This window comes from Argentina silus (assembly GCF_951799395.1).
Source record: "Argentina silus genome assembly, chromosome: 13".
In the NCBI taxonomy this organism is placed as follows: domain Eukaryota; kingdom Metazoa; phylum Chordata; class Actinopteri; order Argentiniformes; family Argentinidae; genus Argentina; species Argentina silus.
Window position 1 is genome coordinate 11,988,796 of NC_139667.1, and position 17,671 is coordinate 12,006,466.

The window sequence follows — 17,671 nt, forward strand, 5'->3', positions numbered from 1 at the left end:
CTCTGAAATCTCATTCAGGCCTAATGGCTATCTTCCATCCTTCAGCCATTCGACCTTGTATTTTTTTTTATTTTATTTTTTACCAAATGTGATAATGGCCCAATCATAGAAACAGAACAATGAGGCCCATAACCTTCTTGAAATTAAAATATTATAGACTATCTTTGGAAACTCTTCCCTTTAAAATTCCTCTCTTAACATCTATCTCGTATCAATAAGGCACATCAGAAACAGAGTTTTTGGTTCATTCACACTTGCGTTGCCATGATCAATGAAAAGCTGCATGATGCGGTGATCTCCTCCATTTCCATTGAAAGTGTTCGTCCCTGGCTCTGACGTCACGGGGATGCGAGGCTCCTGTCCTTTTGATTGGTCCTTGGCACTCCGCGGTGATGACGACGTCGCCATTGAAGAAGTCGAACACTGGGCGAAGGGGGGGGCGTGTCCCTGGCGACAGCGGTACACGCCTCTTCCATAAAACCTCATTACAAGTCAGACAGAAATCAGACGGGCAAATGACTAAACGATTGCATGCACCTATTCACCACCGTGGATAAATTAGGCTTCGTCATTGACGGTTCATAATCAGTCTGTCCAGACGCTCGCATTTGGTGCACTGTAGTGACGTGCATATCTTGTTAGAGAGAAGAAGAACGCGGCAATCTTTCTGGAAGTCTTGATTCATTGATCATCAGAACAGACAGCAGGTGTGAATTCATGTCTGTATATTCTCCACAAATATACTGGTGAGTAGACTAGTCTGCCCCCCCCCCCCAAGTCTATTATATGTTGTTGCATGCTTTTTGTTTGAACTTTTGTATCTTCCGCATAATATCTTTTGAACTCTTTTTGATCCGATTTAGGGGCAATCAATAGAGAATTGTTGTGGCTACTATGTTGTTTTTTTTCAGTCCAAATGGAATCTGCGCATAGGGGATAAGTTGTTCAGCAAGAGCCTTTCATTTTAAAACCCGAACGCATGGTATCCTAATGAGACATTATGAGAGTATTCTCTAGAAACAAGTGCTTCTTCGCAACGCCTCTTTAGTTTCCATGCTCTCGGGTGGGTCACTTTACAGTAGGTTTTTTGCGACTCCAATGCATTCGTCTGAATGAAAGGTCACACCACAAAGCAAATGGAAACAGAAGCGGTCTTCCTCCCAAATCATTGATTTCCAAATGGTGACAGGTGTCAATCGGCACCTTTTTTATTTTCCGTTTCATGAGGTGACATCTTGCCGTTTAGTGGGGCTCTTTTATGGTCTCTTCAGGGTCACTCTGTCCTTTAAGCAAGCTCCATCTATACGTCTCCTTAAGGGCCAATATGCACAATGCACAAAACACATTGCCGACTGGACAATTGCCGACTGGACAAAAGACCACCAGGGCTTGGTACAGTAGGACATTAATCATTTGTTGACCAGCGTCGCAGAGCAAATAATAGGCTCATACTTCATTCTCTCAAGGAGAGGAAGGACATGAAACGAATGAGTCAACTGACTGACTGTCTCGTTCGCTTCGCCTGAGCCTTTGTGGTGTAGTACATTGTGTTTTGTGGTGAGGCGCCAAGCGTGCGTCAGGTGCAGCGCGCAACGGAGAGGTCAGCCAGATGAAGCCCCGTGTCCATATAGACTGTTTCATTACTTCATCCTGATCAGCCTACCGTGTGTATGCGCAGGGTAGGCTGACCCCCCCGCCCCCGCCCCCCCCTCTGCCTACCAATTTGTGACTAGGATTAATATACACAACATCCAAATATAAACTAATCCTAGTCACAGAGCTGGGCTATACTTTATGATTTGATCTCACCATACAATAGGCTTGTGACATCCTGTAATTGACTTGAAGTCGGAAGGATGCTTATCAGAAACCCTCAAAGTTGAATTCCTCAACGAAACGGTTGCCTCCTCAAGAAAAAAAAACTGCGAGGAGTCGTTTCAAGACTTTGTTTTGCTTCTGTATTTATATGCACGTCTCTGTTTCACTCTACCAGGAAGTGAAGACCCGACCGCTTTGCTGTGACCGCAAAGCTTCTCGTCAGAGCTTTTAGTATATACCTTCTCTGCACCTCGCCCTCAGATGCCTCTGTGCTACATGGGAGATCCTTTTTGAGATCTCTTGATTATGCGCTCCTTATAAACCTTCTTTTCCCCCCCTTTTTTTTCATTAAGAAATGTCTGACTGCTGGAGCTGTCTTATAGAGTCATTTTCGCGCAGTTGTTGCACACTTAGATGTACAGTATTTGGAGGTGTGCAAGGACATACACACACAGGAAGACATCTGTCAATGTTTTCATCTTTACTTCTCTTGAAAGTGTAGGTACTGTAGTCTCTCTTATGCCATTGCTGGAACAAGAACACAACACACTGACGTAGAGAGAGATGACCAAGTCCTATTTTCAGCTGAAGCTTTGCTTCAAGAGGGTGCATTATAAGCTTGTTCTCTCCAGCCACAGCCAGCCAGTCCCCCACACAGTGTTTTCTTTTCCTGTACTTTGGGGGTGACTCTGCCTGTGGACCTCAGACTCTGGACCTTGAGTAGTAAATTGCCCTTAACCGATAATACAGGGTCAGATGTGGTTACACTTACCCTTAATTGTTCCGTGTAGTATTGCGGTTAGGGTCATCGGATCCTAGATTGGTGTGTAGGGTTCTGGAATACGGTCCATTCATTCCAATGCGTTGTCACACCTCCTGGGTAGTGAAACTTGGCAGCTCAGCGTTGGTATGGAATGTCAGCCGCTTCACCTCGTCGCCTGAGATTTATGATGCGCGTAGCGAGAATGGAGAGGAGAGGGGAAGAGAGGAGAGGAGAGGGGAAACTATGTTAATAATGCAGGACGTAATACTCCATCGTGTGCACTGGGTCGCATTGCTGCAGAGTTCAGTTTGGTCCCTGTCAGCACGATGGGTGGGGGGGCATGGGCCGTTCAGGTGGTTGAGAGGGGAGGTGGGGGGGGGACAGAGAATTGGCAGACCACTTGGTACATATAGACCAGGGGAGGCAGAAATTGGAAGACAGGCTGGAATGGAATCAAACGTGCGTTTGATACCATTCCTGACTCCGTTCCATGCATTACAATGAGCCCGTCCTCCGATTTCTGCCTCCACTGATCTAGACATGTGTATCCTTCCTTACACACTTATGAAATACTCTACAGTACATGCAGTATAGTACAGTATCAGTGGAGGCTGGTGGAGGTAGAAATCGGAGGACGGGCCTCATTTGTAATGCAGCCGTCTCAAACGTGTAGTTGATGCTGTACCATACCTCATTCTATTCTATGCATTACAATCAGCCCGTCCTCCGATTTCTGCCTCCAAAGCACTACATAATACTGTACTGTACAGTAGGGATATGAACACAACAACCTAACATGATCCCCCACAGAGAAACAGGTTAATACTGTATTTAAAAGCAAACAAGTCATGGAGATTACAGAAGACAAGCTCTCTTTTTTTTCTAAAATTGGTCACTGGGTCATCTGCGATTTAGAGCCGACGGGATCCTTCCGCTCTCGCAAGACCAACGTTGAAGAAACAAATCCTGTCAATTGGCTGCAAACTTCTCTGGGTTTAATCCGTTCGGGAATTTAAGTCACCACACCGTGTCCTCGACCACAGATTAATAACAACACTCTCTCTGACCCGGTGTGTTTGGTGCGCTCTACCATAACGCTCTACCATAGCGAGACAAAATACACTGATGACCAGATTAATGATGACCCACTCTTGATATCACTGTGGCTTTAATGCTGCCGGCGACTTGTGATCCCTTTTGTTTTGGGTGTTATTTGTCCCTGGACACGTGTGTGTGTGTGTGTGTGTGTGTCTCTGATAGTCTCTCTTGTGCCAGACAGCTGTCTGGACCCCGTCTGGGACGGGCATTAGCCTGTTTAGGGGAGGTGTGCGGAGTGTGGCGGCCATCTTTTCCATCTTGTTGAAGACTAAAGTGGCTCACCCAGGGCCATGCTAATCTAACCTGGTCCTAGTGCGCGGGGGGGGGGCCCTCCACCAGCAGAGCTCCATGTTCAGAAAACAGAGTACTGATTGGATTATATCGCCATAATGCAGCAGGTCTAAACTCCTTTTTGAAGTGGACTGAGCTGTACGGTACTGGTTGGTTTGAGACATGCGTGTGTGTGTGCGCGCGTGTGTGTGTGTGCGTATCCATGTGCGCGCGCCCATTACTCTAAGTGTCCCTCAACTTTGTTTCTGATGAGTCTATTGTAATGAATAATCGGATTCGCTAGAATATACAGGACACTTAAAATGCCTCCTTGAGGCAAACATTTCCACTTTGGTTTGAAAATGGGGAGGCATTGTGTAACCTCAGGCAGCCGGACACTTTTAGCAGTAATGGGTCTGAGTGGTGTGTCCTCTCCCAGGTTGAATAGTTACATATTACGTTCCTCCACTTCCTACTCATTGTGCCCCTTCATGTTTTATTAGGCCGATGTTCTGTTATTCTTAGCTGAGCAGGATGTTTATACGATCGCCGAGCAGAAATATGACTGGCAAGGTCCAAATGTTTATCTTTCTTCTCCTCTTCTGCTCAGGTCTGCACTGTCACCGCTTCGTGTCCGTCCCTCTCCTCCATGCGTCTTGTCTCAACCCCGTGTCACTCCGCCCCCACAGTCCCCACTCGGATGAAATAAGTTCAAGAGCAATCTTTGCTGACATTATTTTTCCATCCTCAGCCTTGCGTGTCCTTTGGTAAACTAGTTTTTTTGTAGGGTTTTTTTTAGATTTCCGGCTATTGTTTTAGCTGAAAACGAGTCATCTTACTTTTGAAAGCATTCAAATGTACTGAATGATGGTTCAGTGTTACATAAGTGGTGTATGTACATTTGAAGTGTACATTTATAAAAAAAAAAAAAAAGGACTTTCTCTTCTGTAAAATGATTGCTGTCATGCCATTAAAAACCCTTTGTTATGCATTTGAAAGGACAAGAAGCTTGGTTATGTTCATTGCTTAGCCTACATCCAAATCACATTCTTGACCGAAAACGTAGCAAATGGATATATAGCGTTTTGGAATTAAACTCTTCCTTTGGAAATGGAAATAATAGATTGATAAACTGAGAGTAGCCGTTGCTTCAGGGTGTGGCAATGTGTTACTGTTTTTATTGATTGGTTGGCACACAATATCTTTTTTCAGTTTTAGGCAGTTAAATCCTTTTTTTTCTGTGATTTAGGTCAGATAAGGGGCTGTAATGTATAGAGGATTACTGACTCATGCTAAAGAATGTCCACATCTGCCTCTGTCCGCCTCCCTGATAGCCAAAGGCCACAACCTTCTACATGGAGGTGATGTTTCAGAAATTTTGGATGGCCCAGGGGCTTTATTTGCAATTATTGGATTGACAGCAGATTTAATCAGAATCTTAATCCCAATAGAATGAAAGAATGGAGGTTGAGCTTCAGTTGTTTTCATCTAGCTTGAATATGAGTGGAGGACCGGAAGAGAAATGTTATTCTAGTGCTTTTCTTTCCTTCAAAACTGTAATCTGTGACATTCCGCTTGCATGTTATTTTGATGTAAATTCTTTATTCCCCACTGGGGAGGGTCTTATATTGAGGAAGTGTTGAGAATAAATTACGTTCTTGAATGTCATGGACATCCTTTAAAGGAGAAGTTCATTGAAAAAGAGTGCATAGACGCACACAGCTTTATAGAAACGATTCTCTGTCGAGTGGCAAACTATGAGTCATACAGTCGAAGGTAGACATCTCTATTTTTGTCCAGACCCTCCAATGGTAACAATGTTTCATGTCCTGATCGCAGAAGGTTCGCAATCTGAAAGTGATGCAGATGTGCCGCTGTTGTTTTCTCCACGAAGACAGTTTCAAAGTTGGGTTTGGATTTCTCTACGTCTTGTCTGAGAGCGCTGGATGGCTGTCAAAAAAGAGGTTTCAAACTGTCAAAATCATTATTGGAAAACAAACTTGACAACTGTTCAAAACCTTAGAGGTTGTAAATTGAGCTTCGAGTAACATAATATAACAATGCAGGCTACTTTTATAAATGGCTTACGCCAAACTGTTTTGCTGTTCATGGCTACAGTGTGTTCAAAAAGCTAACCGCTTAATTTTCCGTTGTCTCCAAAACATATAAACAACATTTTGATTGATGGTTCAAAGTAGGTTAATGGCACTCTTATGTTTATTTTTCCAAAAACATATGGCCCTCTTTGTTTTATTTGGGTCAGATGCAGAGTGGTGTACCGCTCACCGTGAAGCGGACGGCCATCTTTGTTGTGTGGCCGATGGCCACCCTGACCACGAACCTGTGGACACTGACCACTGCTTTATATAGAGAGCGTGAGAAGGCCTCTCGGCTGCCATCTTGATTCTCAGACATCCCGAGAATAGCTTTCCTTCCCCATTCTACCTCAGCTCAGACCCGCCTCAGTTGCTTCTTACCGTGTGACATTTTGACATGTAGCCTACAGGAATAGATGAACAACTTCTTGTTACTTACAACTAAAATGGAAAGTTTGGTGAACCTCGGTTACAGAGGGTATTGGGTCCCTGTTCTACAGTAGGCTTCACCCCAGTCAAACTGTACTGCACGCCTACAGTGCACTCTCAGATTGACTGTGTTCTCAGTGTCAGTGCTAGCAAACCAAATCCTGCATGAAGACATGGCTATCTAACCCTAACCACATGTTGGCGGTGGTGCACTTTTGCAATGCACTGAATGTTGCATAAAATGTTTTGTGGTCATGCTCAATAAAAAAACAAACGCATGCGTAGACAGAAACGCAACAAGCCTAATGTTGGATATAGATCTGCGCCGTCAGAAACCTCACAGGTTGTCAGGGTTCTTGCACACACATGAATAAACGTGTACTTAGTCAATCTGACGGGATGAATCCATGGGTCATGATCCCACTGTTCCCCATTGTGCAGCATGACATTCTTTACATCTGTACATCAGTGGAGGCTGGGTGGAGGCAGAAATTGGAGGATGGGCTCATTATAGCGCATGGAATGAGGAATGGTATCAAACCCGTGGAATGGTATCAAACACGCACGTTTGATACCATTCCTCATTCCATTCCATGCGTTACAATGAGGCTGTCTTCTCCATTTCTATCTCCACCCGCCTCCCTGACAGTATCTCCCTCTAATAGACCAGTCTAATCCAAATTAGAGCAATTCCAGCTTTGTGACAGTTGATCCTGTATCCTAGAATAACCAGGCCCTTTTTCTGTCTTTCCAGCCCAGTGTTCGTGCCAGGCCGAGAGATGACTGAGGTGATGATCAGCAGCACCCCCATGGAGGACATGAGGCTGAGCCCCAGCAAGGACAGGCTCTCCTTCCAGGTAACACACCCACCAGGGAGGGACATGACTGGGCTGGGGGACAGGGACTGGAAGGGTGGAGGGCGTATAGTTTTGGGGGGGGGCGGTGGTGGAGGTTGTAGGTGGCGGGTGGTTATAAGCAGGGGAGGCTGGTGGAGGATGAAATCGGAGGACGGGCTCATTGTAAAGAATGGCATCAAAACAGGTGCTTTTGATACCATTTCTCATTCCGTTCCATGCCTTACAATGAGAGCGTCTCCCGATTTCTATCTCCAGCAGCTGCCACTGGGTTGTAGTGTAGGTCAGAGTAGTAAGGCATGGATAACAAGTGTCTGTGTGGTAGCGTGGGAGGAGGTGGTGGCTTTGGTATATTCTTGACAGAATATACCGGAGTGGGAAGGTTGTCATCACTCCTTCTGCACACCTAGAATTCCCCTTCTCTCACACACACACACACACACACACACACACACACACACACACACACACACACACAACACCTCAAGGTCTATCATGTGACTCACCCAACTGCATTATATCATGTAGCTCCATCTGCCATCAACACAAATCAACATGGGGAATGGCTTCTAAAACTGCATTTTACACACCTTTTAGTGACAGACAGCAGGGAATCCACAATGTAAGTAAGTGAGCACCTCCTCCCAGGAGGAGTCAGTTTGTTTATCAATGTACCTTTTATTTTGATTGGTTAGCTGCAAGTCACTGTTGGAAAGCACCTACTATGAACAAAAACGGAAAGGTTGGCTTTGAGGTTGAACAATACAGTTTGTCTGTCTGGGCATGCAGGGGAGAGCGAGGTTGGGTTTAGGACAGTTTGTTCCCTCGTAGCACTTAAACTGCTGACCCCAAGGGACTCTGGTTAAGAAGAGGTTTGTTTTACATATCAAGAGGCCTAATATCATTGTTATTGTTGGATGTTACACAAACAGAACCTTCTTTTTTTATTTGAAGGGGGTCTATAAAAAGACTGGATATAATCTCGTCGTGGAAAACTTGGATGCTCCTCGGTCGTGTCGGGGTTGCAAGGTTGAGGGAGTTTGTGGGGGATTAAAAAGACTTAGAAAAAAACCAAAAGAAAACGTGTGCGTGTCTTCCAGAATTTTCCATTGTCACAGAAAATACAACCCTCAGGTGCACAGCTATAAGGAACAAGCCATCGGTGGCCTTGACGAGTTTTATTGTTTCCAACGCCTTTACTGTCAATGGCTCGTCTCTGGGAACAAACACGCTGACCCGTTTTACGACACCTCTGCTCCTGCGTGTGTCTGCCTGTAGTTGGTGTTTATCACTAGCTTGTAGTTAGAGACTGAACTATATACCGACTATATAACGACTCTATACCAACTATATACCTGTACATGGAACATGTTTTACCACTGCAGTATAGCAAATCTACATCAAAGGAATCCCTGCAGTGCGACATGTTAGGTGTGGGATTTGACACACAGAGGATGGAGATTGGGCCGGAGGTGGACTTCCTCTCCTGATTCACACCACAGCTGTCCCTATCTCCCACCTCCCACCCCCCCTACCAGAACCCAGAATAGCCCTCATTGTGCCTCGCTGGCGATGTGTCGCTGTTTCCTGCCCCTGGAAGTGAGACGAGCTGTGACGTGTTTGCTGGGGGGTCCTGTAGCAAGGTTACCCACTGCCCACCTCCCCTCGGGGCTGACGCCAAGCAAGCATTAGCAACGCAGGCGAGGAGATGCAGATAATAACACCAGTCCTCTCTCACACTAACACACACACACACACACACACCAGGAATTCTCACACACACAACTCACACTCTTGCACGGCCATGGACGTGGATGTTTGTTTTTTCAGGAGATGCTCAACCTGCCCGCAAACACGTTTTCACTCTCGGATATACTCTCATTCTCACACCACTCACGGTTTTTCAGAACATTTTAGTCTTTCACTTATCTCTCATCTCCCTCTCTTGACACGCAAGGGAGACTTGGACACACACACAGCTGAACCCTCTCTCAGCCTCTGTCTCTCCCTCCCTCCCTCCCTCCCTCCCTCGCTGTCTCCCTAAGCCCATCTAATGCTTTCTTTCCACTGGGCTCTTTGCCCAGACAGTGACATCGCTTTCCCCTTCCAATATCTCCCAGTGAAATATGCAGGTCTAAAAATATTCTTCCACTTTATCCAAACAACAGCAAAAATGCTGTTCTTGGACCAGGAGCGGCTGTTTTTTTTTTTTTTGTTCCCCTCTTGGCCAGTTCTCTCCGCCCTGAGAACAAGAGAAAGGCGACGGTTTGTGTCCAATCACGCCAGGATAGGGAATGCATGTAATCTCTTTTGTCAGAATAGCCCTCATGCCCTTCGTTTTAGAGCCAAACATTCTGTTCCTTTTTGCCAGGGTCATCGTCAACAACGAACCCTGGCGTTGCGTATCCGTGGCGCATTTAGCTCTGGCCCTCCCCTGCTTTTTCATCCTGATTTCAACCTTTCATTTTGCATCAGTCTCCACAGAAGTATAAAGTGTTTGTGACAGCCATTTATTGCTCAGCAGCGAGTATGATGAGGGTTTTTGGTGTTTTTTTTTTAAATAAATGCTCTCACGGTGAATTTACCACCTTTTTGTTGTTGTCTGGGTGAATGTACGACGCCTGTGAAGCTATGCAAGATAACCACCATTTCCTCAAAAAACATTCTTGTTTTAGTTTTTTCCTCACTGACAAACGTGCTGTAGGCTTGCAATTGTCTGCTCTTGTGCAATCTACCCATTAGTCGCTCACACGGTATTGGATAACACATTGTAAGCAGTTAAAAGCGACTCTGGCACAACGCCTTCCAAAGCAGTGAAATTGAACATGAGGCAGCGTTGCGAGTCTGTGTGACCATACCAGCCACCTGGGGTCTCAACACTGTCTGTCCTTCCCCCCACAGATCTTCCCAGACCCCTCGGACTTTGAGCGCTGCTGTAAGCTGAAGGACCGGCTGCCCTCCATCGTCGTGGAACCCACAGACGGCGAGGTGGAGAGCGGCGAGCTGCGTTGGCCACCTGAGGAGTTCCTGGTCAGTGAGGAAGAAGAGGAGGAGGAGGAGGTGGTGGTGGTGGAAGTGGAATGTAATGGAACAATCCAAAATGGAGAGCCAGTGCAGAACTCTCAGCACTAGAGGCCAACCAGCAGCCCTCCAACCCCCCCACTGTTCTGTTCTGCTCTCCTCCATCTCCCTCAGCCACACCCAGCCAGCACCTCACCCACCACTCAACCAAGACTGACTAGGTGACACACACGTCCGTGATGCTCCGTTTACTTTCTGTGACACCAAAGCATCACTTACTTAAAGAGAAGCAATATGCACACACGCACACATACACACTCAGTACCTTACAAACACACAGGAACCCCCTCCAACCCCAACCCTATCCAACCGAACCCTACACACACACACACACACACACATACACACATCCCCCCCCCCGTGTCTCAACCCAGAATGGAGATCCCGTGGGAGAGTGGCAGCTCAGCGCTCCATGGACAGCTCTTGTACTGCAGGGGGCAACAGCCCCCACACCATTGGCCCAAACAGCTGGTCACATGCCTCCAGAGACTCCACATAGAAGCATCACTGCTGTGGCACCCAAAGGGACTTTTGCATCTGTTTTTTTTTTTTTACCATACCTGTGTTCAGTATATGGATTAAAATGTTTCTGACTGTGATTGCTATCGCCGTCTATGAACCCCAGAGACTGTCTTTTAAAGTCGGTATTGTGTATGTGTGTATGTTGGTCGGTGGGGTATGTTTTGGTCATTTTTGTGCATTGTGGCGATCGAAGGAAAATCATTTGGACTACTGTGAATGACACAAGCAATACAGTTTGTCCACATTAAGCTGTCAGGCAGAGTAGGGAGCCCTGGACTAACGTTTTTCACGCTGAGGTTGAAAAAAAGTGAAGGAAAAGTAGATGTCACTTACTTACATTGTGGATTCCCTGCTGTGTCTGTCACTAAAATGGACACGTGAATAATGAAGGACGTGTAAATATCTATCTTTTCCTCAGAGCCAATATCTGAGGCCTTGTAGTACCTTGTTTTGTTTCTTGACTCTGGTTTACTTTTGGCAGAAAACGTACATAATGTTAGACTTCAATAATCTCTGGCCGATTCACACCGGAGCTTAAAGGCCCACATTAGTCATGTAGACGTTTTTCTTGCTGAGATATGACATCCTGGTGCTGCACAATGTTCTTGCACAATGATTCAAGTCAGAAAATTGCCATTTAGGTCAAAATATGTGTATTTTGTGCAATACATTCTATTTTCTTAGCTCCACTCCTAAAACTATGTCCCACGAGCCGTGAGGTATGACATTTCATACAGCTACTGAGCTCTGAAGTGTGACGTGGCTAGCCTGTTGGCTACCCTGTTTGTAAAGTTAGCGCCCAGAGTCAAATGTAACCCTCCGAACCCCCTTCATCTGCTTTTTTGCGACTGAGTCAAACAACCTTTCAACAATTTTTTTTTTTTATAGAGAATTGCTCGCAGCTCTATCTGGCCTTACTCTCCCAAATAAGTCTGTGAACGACTAACGTCACCACTCGCTGCATCCTTTCTTTGAGGTGTTTTTTTTTTCCAAGAAAGGCCAGGAAGCAAAACTGGCTGGTGTGGACCTTTTTTTAAAGTTCACCTGTCTGGTCTTCCTGTTCTTTTTAGAAATCAGCCACACTGGTTGTGTCACCTCAAAGTTCAACCTGTGGGGTTACTTCACGAAGAAGAATCCATCCGTTTAGCCAGTAAACCCTTATCAATTGCTGAACTGTCAAAAGTTTTTAAAAGGGAATGGCGTCATTGACTAAGCAGTCCCCCCTTGTAGCATCCTTTTATGATGTTGAATCAGTGTTTGTCCACATCAGTCGGCTACTGTAAGTCATCCATCGTGCTTCATGCGACGCCACTTGAGGTCTTTGGCTGTATGTCATTTGAAAACTGATGCTGTTCTCTCATTTCATTCTTTTCACATTGCACACCTGTCCAATCTTCTTATGTAAATTGAAAAAAAATTATATTGTTTTGGGAGAAAATGAGTCACTCTTATGTACAATATTTAATGTTCTTTCTCTCTGTTCTGAATACTGTATATGAACTTGTCTGTCTGTTTGTAATTTCCGTCCTGAATGGCATTAGGGCTCTGTACAGAACACCACCTCTTCTCTCTCAGCTGTCATCCCCAGGTCCCCGTTTAGTTTTTTGTAAAGCTCAGGGAGATTAGCCGCCATTTTGCTCTCATTCTTTTTTCTTTTTGTATTTAGACCGCTTTCTCTGTGATGAACACAGAGGTTGTAAATAAACATTTGAATTTGCTTTTCTCTTGTCTGACTGTTTTCTTATGCAATGTCAAGGTCTGTAAAGAGTAGACATACTGCCGTGAGGTGAAGGGAAAGTTGTCTGGGATAACCCTACAGTGCATTATCATAAGACAATTGTTTTCAAGACCTGAGCTCTTATGTCTGCTTTCATTTTCTCTTTCGTGAAAACCCCCTTTTTCCTCCTCCTCACCTGCTCTGTGGTTAGACTTAAGAGCCTTGTGTTGCTTCCTGTACTGCATCGCTTATCTTTCTCTCTCTCTTGCTTGCTTTCGCTCTCTCTCTGAATGTAGATGTATGTAAACAGAATATATATAGCAGCAGGCACAGACCGCACACTTCTTCCTGCCCCCCCCCCCCTCTCTCCTTCACCAACAACATTACATTCCTGCAGCCTATACTCTAGCTATTCCATAAGCTGTGCTGTTTGTGCAGCACGGAACTGATTGCATATTCGGTGCACATTGTGCAGGTAGCAGACAATAACAGTGTCATTCTGAACCTGTTTCACCAATGGTTCACTACAGTACTGCCTTCTGTTTGGGAACTTGATTGCTACCTAATAATGTGTCTCATAGCAACCTTCCAAAAGCAAAGACCACACTGTTACTGCATTTATAGGTTTATCTTTACTAGAACACCTACTGAAACCAACCTTCTCCCTAACCCCTGTCCGAATACACAGTTGTACGATGGGTACTGTATGTTGTGACCTGTTAACTTAATTTCTCGCCGATTACATTCTTGTAAAGTCAATAAAAAAACACTTTTGTGTTGTTGTTTTTTTAGCAAATGGAGTACTTCTGCTCTCGGTCACAATAGAAAGTGAACACTTCATTCGTAGTTTGCTGTGATGCACGAGTGACCCAGACTTGATACCTGGAACTGGTCATTGAAGTGTACGGGGGCCGGGCCCTCAGGGGGAAAAGGCTTCTCCGATTGGCCTGGGGTGCATTGTCAAAGTCCTCAGCTCACTTCCTGGAAAGAGAACAATGAGCTGACATTCTGCCCTGCTTCCTTCTTCCTGGGTAACGCAATGTTTAATGAGTTATTAATACTTGCCGGCTGATAGCGGTGAGGGCCGTGGGACAGAGGAGAGCAGGTTGGGGCTCGGAGCAACAAGTGGCTTTCTCTGTCCCACCTCCCCTGGCGCCTTGTCAGGACCACTCAAAACACTACACAGTACAGTGTACGCATGGGATATGGAAAACAGGTCAGCGAGGTCTGGCTGTGTCTCGCTGTTTAGATGTAGTTATTATTGACGGCGTTCTTCTCTTCAGTTCGACCCCTGGAGCCATCAGTTTAAAGGTCGAACCATAGTCGACCATCTTGGGTGCGGGGGTGCGTGCTTGTGTGTCTGGAAACTTGATAATCGCATGCTGCTAGTTTTAGAGAACGGCTTCAGTGAACCTCAATCTGCTTGACCTTTTTCCTGTCTTTTTTTCTTGGCATCTGAACGCCTGTGGCACTGTTGAGGGTTTCTTGCAGCCATGTAAGCTCATAGTGGTTTAGAAAGGCTGACAGCCTTCATTTGGGCAAGTGGTGAGATCAGAGCACCACAGTGACATCGGGGGAACAAATTGTGTCTCACACGCTTGTTGGCGTGCAGCACTGCATGTTTTAGTGTGTGTGTGTGTGTGTGTGTGTGTGAGAGAGTGTGTGTGTGTGTGTGAGAGAGTGTGCATGGCTGGCTATGTATTAAACTGTTGTCAGAGTCCTCGAAGCACAGTCACTGATAGCCCTTCTAGCCCATTCTTGGAATTCTTTCCAATGGAAACAATCTGCCACTGATCCCAGTGTGTCAGCGCAGTTTGACCCTCCACACACCCCTCCAGTCCCCCCCCCCCCCCCCCCCCCCGACTTCTCTCTGACTCCCTTGTGCAGTCCACACCAACACCAATGCACATTCTCTCTCTCCTCTACAACCAGACCCATCTCTAAAACACACACACACACACACACACACACACACACACACACACACACACACACGCACACACACACACACACACCTACACTACATTCACCCTCTCACTGGAGCCCTGGCATCACGGTTGACAGAGTGGCTTACCCTGTGAGCTCATACTTCTCTGCTTCTCTCTCTCTCTCTCTCTCTCTCTCTTTCTCACCCGTTCTGTTGTCATAGCGAGTTTCCCATGCTTGACTACAATAACATACAGTACACTGCATTCTCACTGGTTACGTAATGTTACATGACATTGCCGTACATCTGTTCTTATAACCCTGCTATTTGTAATGCTTTGGAAGTCTGTGTTGTTTGTGTGTGTGTGTGTGTGTCTGTGTGTGAGTGTGAGTGTGAGTGTGAGTGTGTGTGTATGAGTGTGAGTGTGTGTATGAGTGTGAGTGTGAGTGTGAGTGTGAGTGTGAGTGTGAGCGTGTGTGTGTGTGTGTTTGTATGTGTGTGTCTGTGTGTGTGTGTGTTTTACAATGTGTGCCATGTGTGTAAGGGAAAGATTATTTTCCCATGGTTCCTCAAGTGTGAGAAGAAAGTAGAGCTCTCAGGACATGAAGCTGGTTATTTATAACCTGTCTGGAGACTGGACACCAAGAGTACACATAGCTGGCACTGCCAATGAGGAGAGAGATAGAGAGAGAGATACGCACAGAGGGCGTAGAACAAGAGAAGCGGAAGAATAAACAGGTCAAAAGGTGGCGGACGGATCAACAGGTCAACAGGTCAAGAAAGAGAAGAAAAAGTGGGAGTTGGATCAGGTCCAAGGAAGAGAGTGTAGCCAGGTAGCACATTGCACCAAGGGTCATTATAAGATAAGGTTGAGATAAGATAAGCTTCACATTTGGAACACATGTTATTGATCCTGTGCTGCCCATGTGGTTTTACAAGAACTGTTTCAGGAAAATAAAGTTTTGCAATAAGTGTCAAGTGTCTTACCCCCTGTGAAAGCATCAAAGTCTTAGTCAATACTTGCACTGAGGCCAGAAGAGGCTGATGCAGTGATTGCCATTCAAAACAAATCCTCAACGATTTCTCAAGTCAAACACAGTCAATACTGTGCCGAGTTGCTCTGAGACTGTCCCTTCCACAAAGGCAGTAATATAAATACAATACTGCACACACTCACACACTCACACACTCACACACATACACACGTACAACATGCTTATTTGGAGAGATAATAGCATGGCTCTGCATCAGAAGGATTCATTTTGTGTTTAATAGGGTGATGTAAGGGTACATTGCCATCTTGACCTAGAGCTTTGGGAGCTTTGATCAATGCCTGTCTATCGGGGTCCACTTACGCATGTGCTTTTGTGTGTTAATGTGCTAATCCACAGACTGCTGCTCTTCCATAGACTGTCATGATATAAATAGACAGCTTATGTCTCCCCCTAATCCTTATTGCCTGGAGACCAGAGTGGAAAAAACAGCCTCACCTCATAATTCTGAGAAAGAGAGAGAGAGGTGTGGGGGTAATATTTCAGTATTTTTTCATTAAGGAGAGGGATTGATTTAGTGTTATGTACTGGATGTGACATACTCAAGGAAATGTAGAGCTGATAGAAACAAGGATATGTCTTTGTGAAAACAATGAAACAGTGGTGTAATACTGAAAGAACAGCTCGCTATGTAGACAAAGAGGAAGTGTGGGGTGAAAGGGAGGAAGACTTGAGTTAAATCATCCCTGGCCCTTTTCTGAACCCCTTTCTCCTCCCCTCCCTCAACTCCCAAAAAGCACAAGAGGTCGAAAGGGACAAGAATGTTTAAAAACAACAAACCAGCCGAGACCACCCCACCCCCCACCCTTCAATAAAACCTTGTTAAAGTGCTATCAATAGAGAACTTTGAAGATACATTCAAGACACAATGTCCTATGCCCAAAAATGACATTGTTTGTCTTCCTCACACAGACATGTCATACAATGTTACACTCTAGTGAACATGGACCTTAAGGTTTAATCACTGCTGTGTCCACACAGTGGATACTGTAGAACAGAGACCTCCTTACATGGTACATTAGCTTAATAGATCTGGTAAAAAAAACAAAAAAAAAACTATTGGTATCAATGCAGGCCAGGAGGGACGAGAACTTGACCACATTTAGTTTTTGCTCTCCTTAGATGTGGACCATTACCTCAGGATGCACCAGGGTGTGTGTGTGTGTCATCACTGATTTGTCTCTCTTGGAGGTGGGTCGGCACTGAGGCGAAACAACAGTTGTTTCACGGTGAAGCTTACATTCCCTCTCTGAATTGATGCGCTGACCCTTCGGAAGTTTACTGATAAAGCCCTACAGTTCACTCAGCCACTCAGATAGAGTGCATGCCACAGGGAGAAGGTCATGGAAAGTCTTGAGTTTGACTAAGTGCTACTCTCTCTGTCTCTCTCTCTGTCTCTCTCTCTGTCTCTCTTTCATTCTCACATTCTCTCTCTCTCTCTCTCTCTCTCACTAACACGCAGGCACGCACACACACACACACACACACACACACACACACACACACACACACACACACACACACGTGCATATCCAGTGGCGGACTTGGCTATGTTTCATCCGTTTCAAATGAAATGGGGTCCCGTGGCCACCAGGGGTCCCCCGACAAAGATTACAACAACAACAGCAAAAAATCACATGATTATCCAGGACCACCACATTCATATGATTATCCAGGGCAACTACATCCAATATTTAGTGGTGGACTTGGCTATGTTTCATCCATTTCAAATCATTTAGTTTCAAATCATTTTTGATACTTTAGCTGCAGTCCTATGTTGAGCTAACCTTGAGATTTAGCCAACATTAGCACACATGTCAGTTTTGGACAAGTTGTCTCACTGACTTTGGGGCAAGTCTTCATGTGGTTTTGAATTTGAAATTAAAATCAATATTCACAATTAATTAGTTGTGTTCTTATTGGTTGATAATCCAATGTGACAACTTAGTGTGACAATTTACCCACTGATGGGGAAAATTGTCACAAGTGCACACTCTCTATTTAATGGTCTACAACTCCCTACTGAAATAAGATATGAAGATGT

The 17,671-nt window shown here is 45.3% G+C and overlaps 1 protein-coding gene across 1 annotated transcript; it reads left to right on the plus strand.

Annotated features, from left to right (window-relative positions):
• Positions 1-525: 525 nt before the first annotated feature.
• Positions 526-12,650, plus strand: LOC310814125 (protein LBH-like). The gene is made up of 3 exons (XM_083683420.1): positions 526-746; positions 7,229-7,331; positions 10,230-12,650. The coding sequence occupies exons 1-3, from the start codon at positions 718-720 to the stop codon at positions 10,458-10,460; spliced, it is 363 nt and encodes a 120-aa protein (XP_083539546.1). The 5' UTR covers positions 526-717; the 3' UTR covers positions 10,461-12,650.
• Positions 12,651-17,671: the final 5,021 nt, after the last annotated feature.

Bases quoted from the DNA above. Each gene is read 5' to 3' on its own strand.
- LOC310814125 (XM_083683420.1), top strand. From the start codon at position 718: ATGTCTGTATATTCTCCACAAATATACTG. The intron at 747-7,228 runs GTGAGTAGACTA...CTGTCTTTCCAG, and splicing joins TATTCTCCACAAATATACTG to CCCAGTGTTCGTGCCAGGCC. The intron at 7,332-10,229 runs GTAACACACCCA...TTCCCCCCACAG, and splicing joins AGGACAGGCTCTCCTTCCAG to ATCTTCCCAGACCCCTCGGA.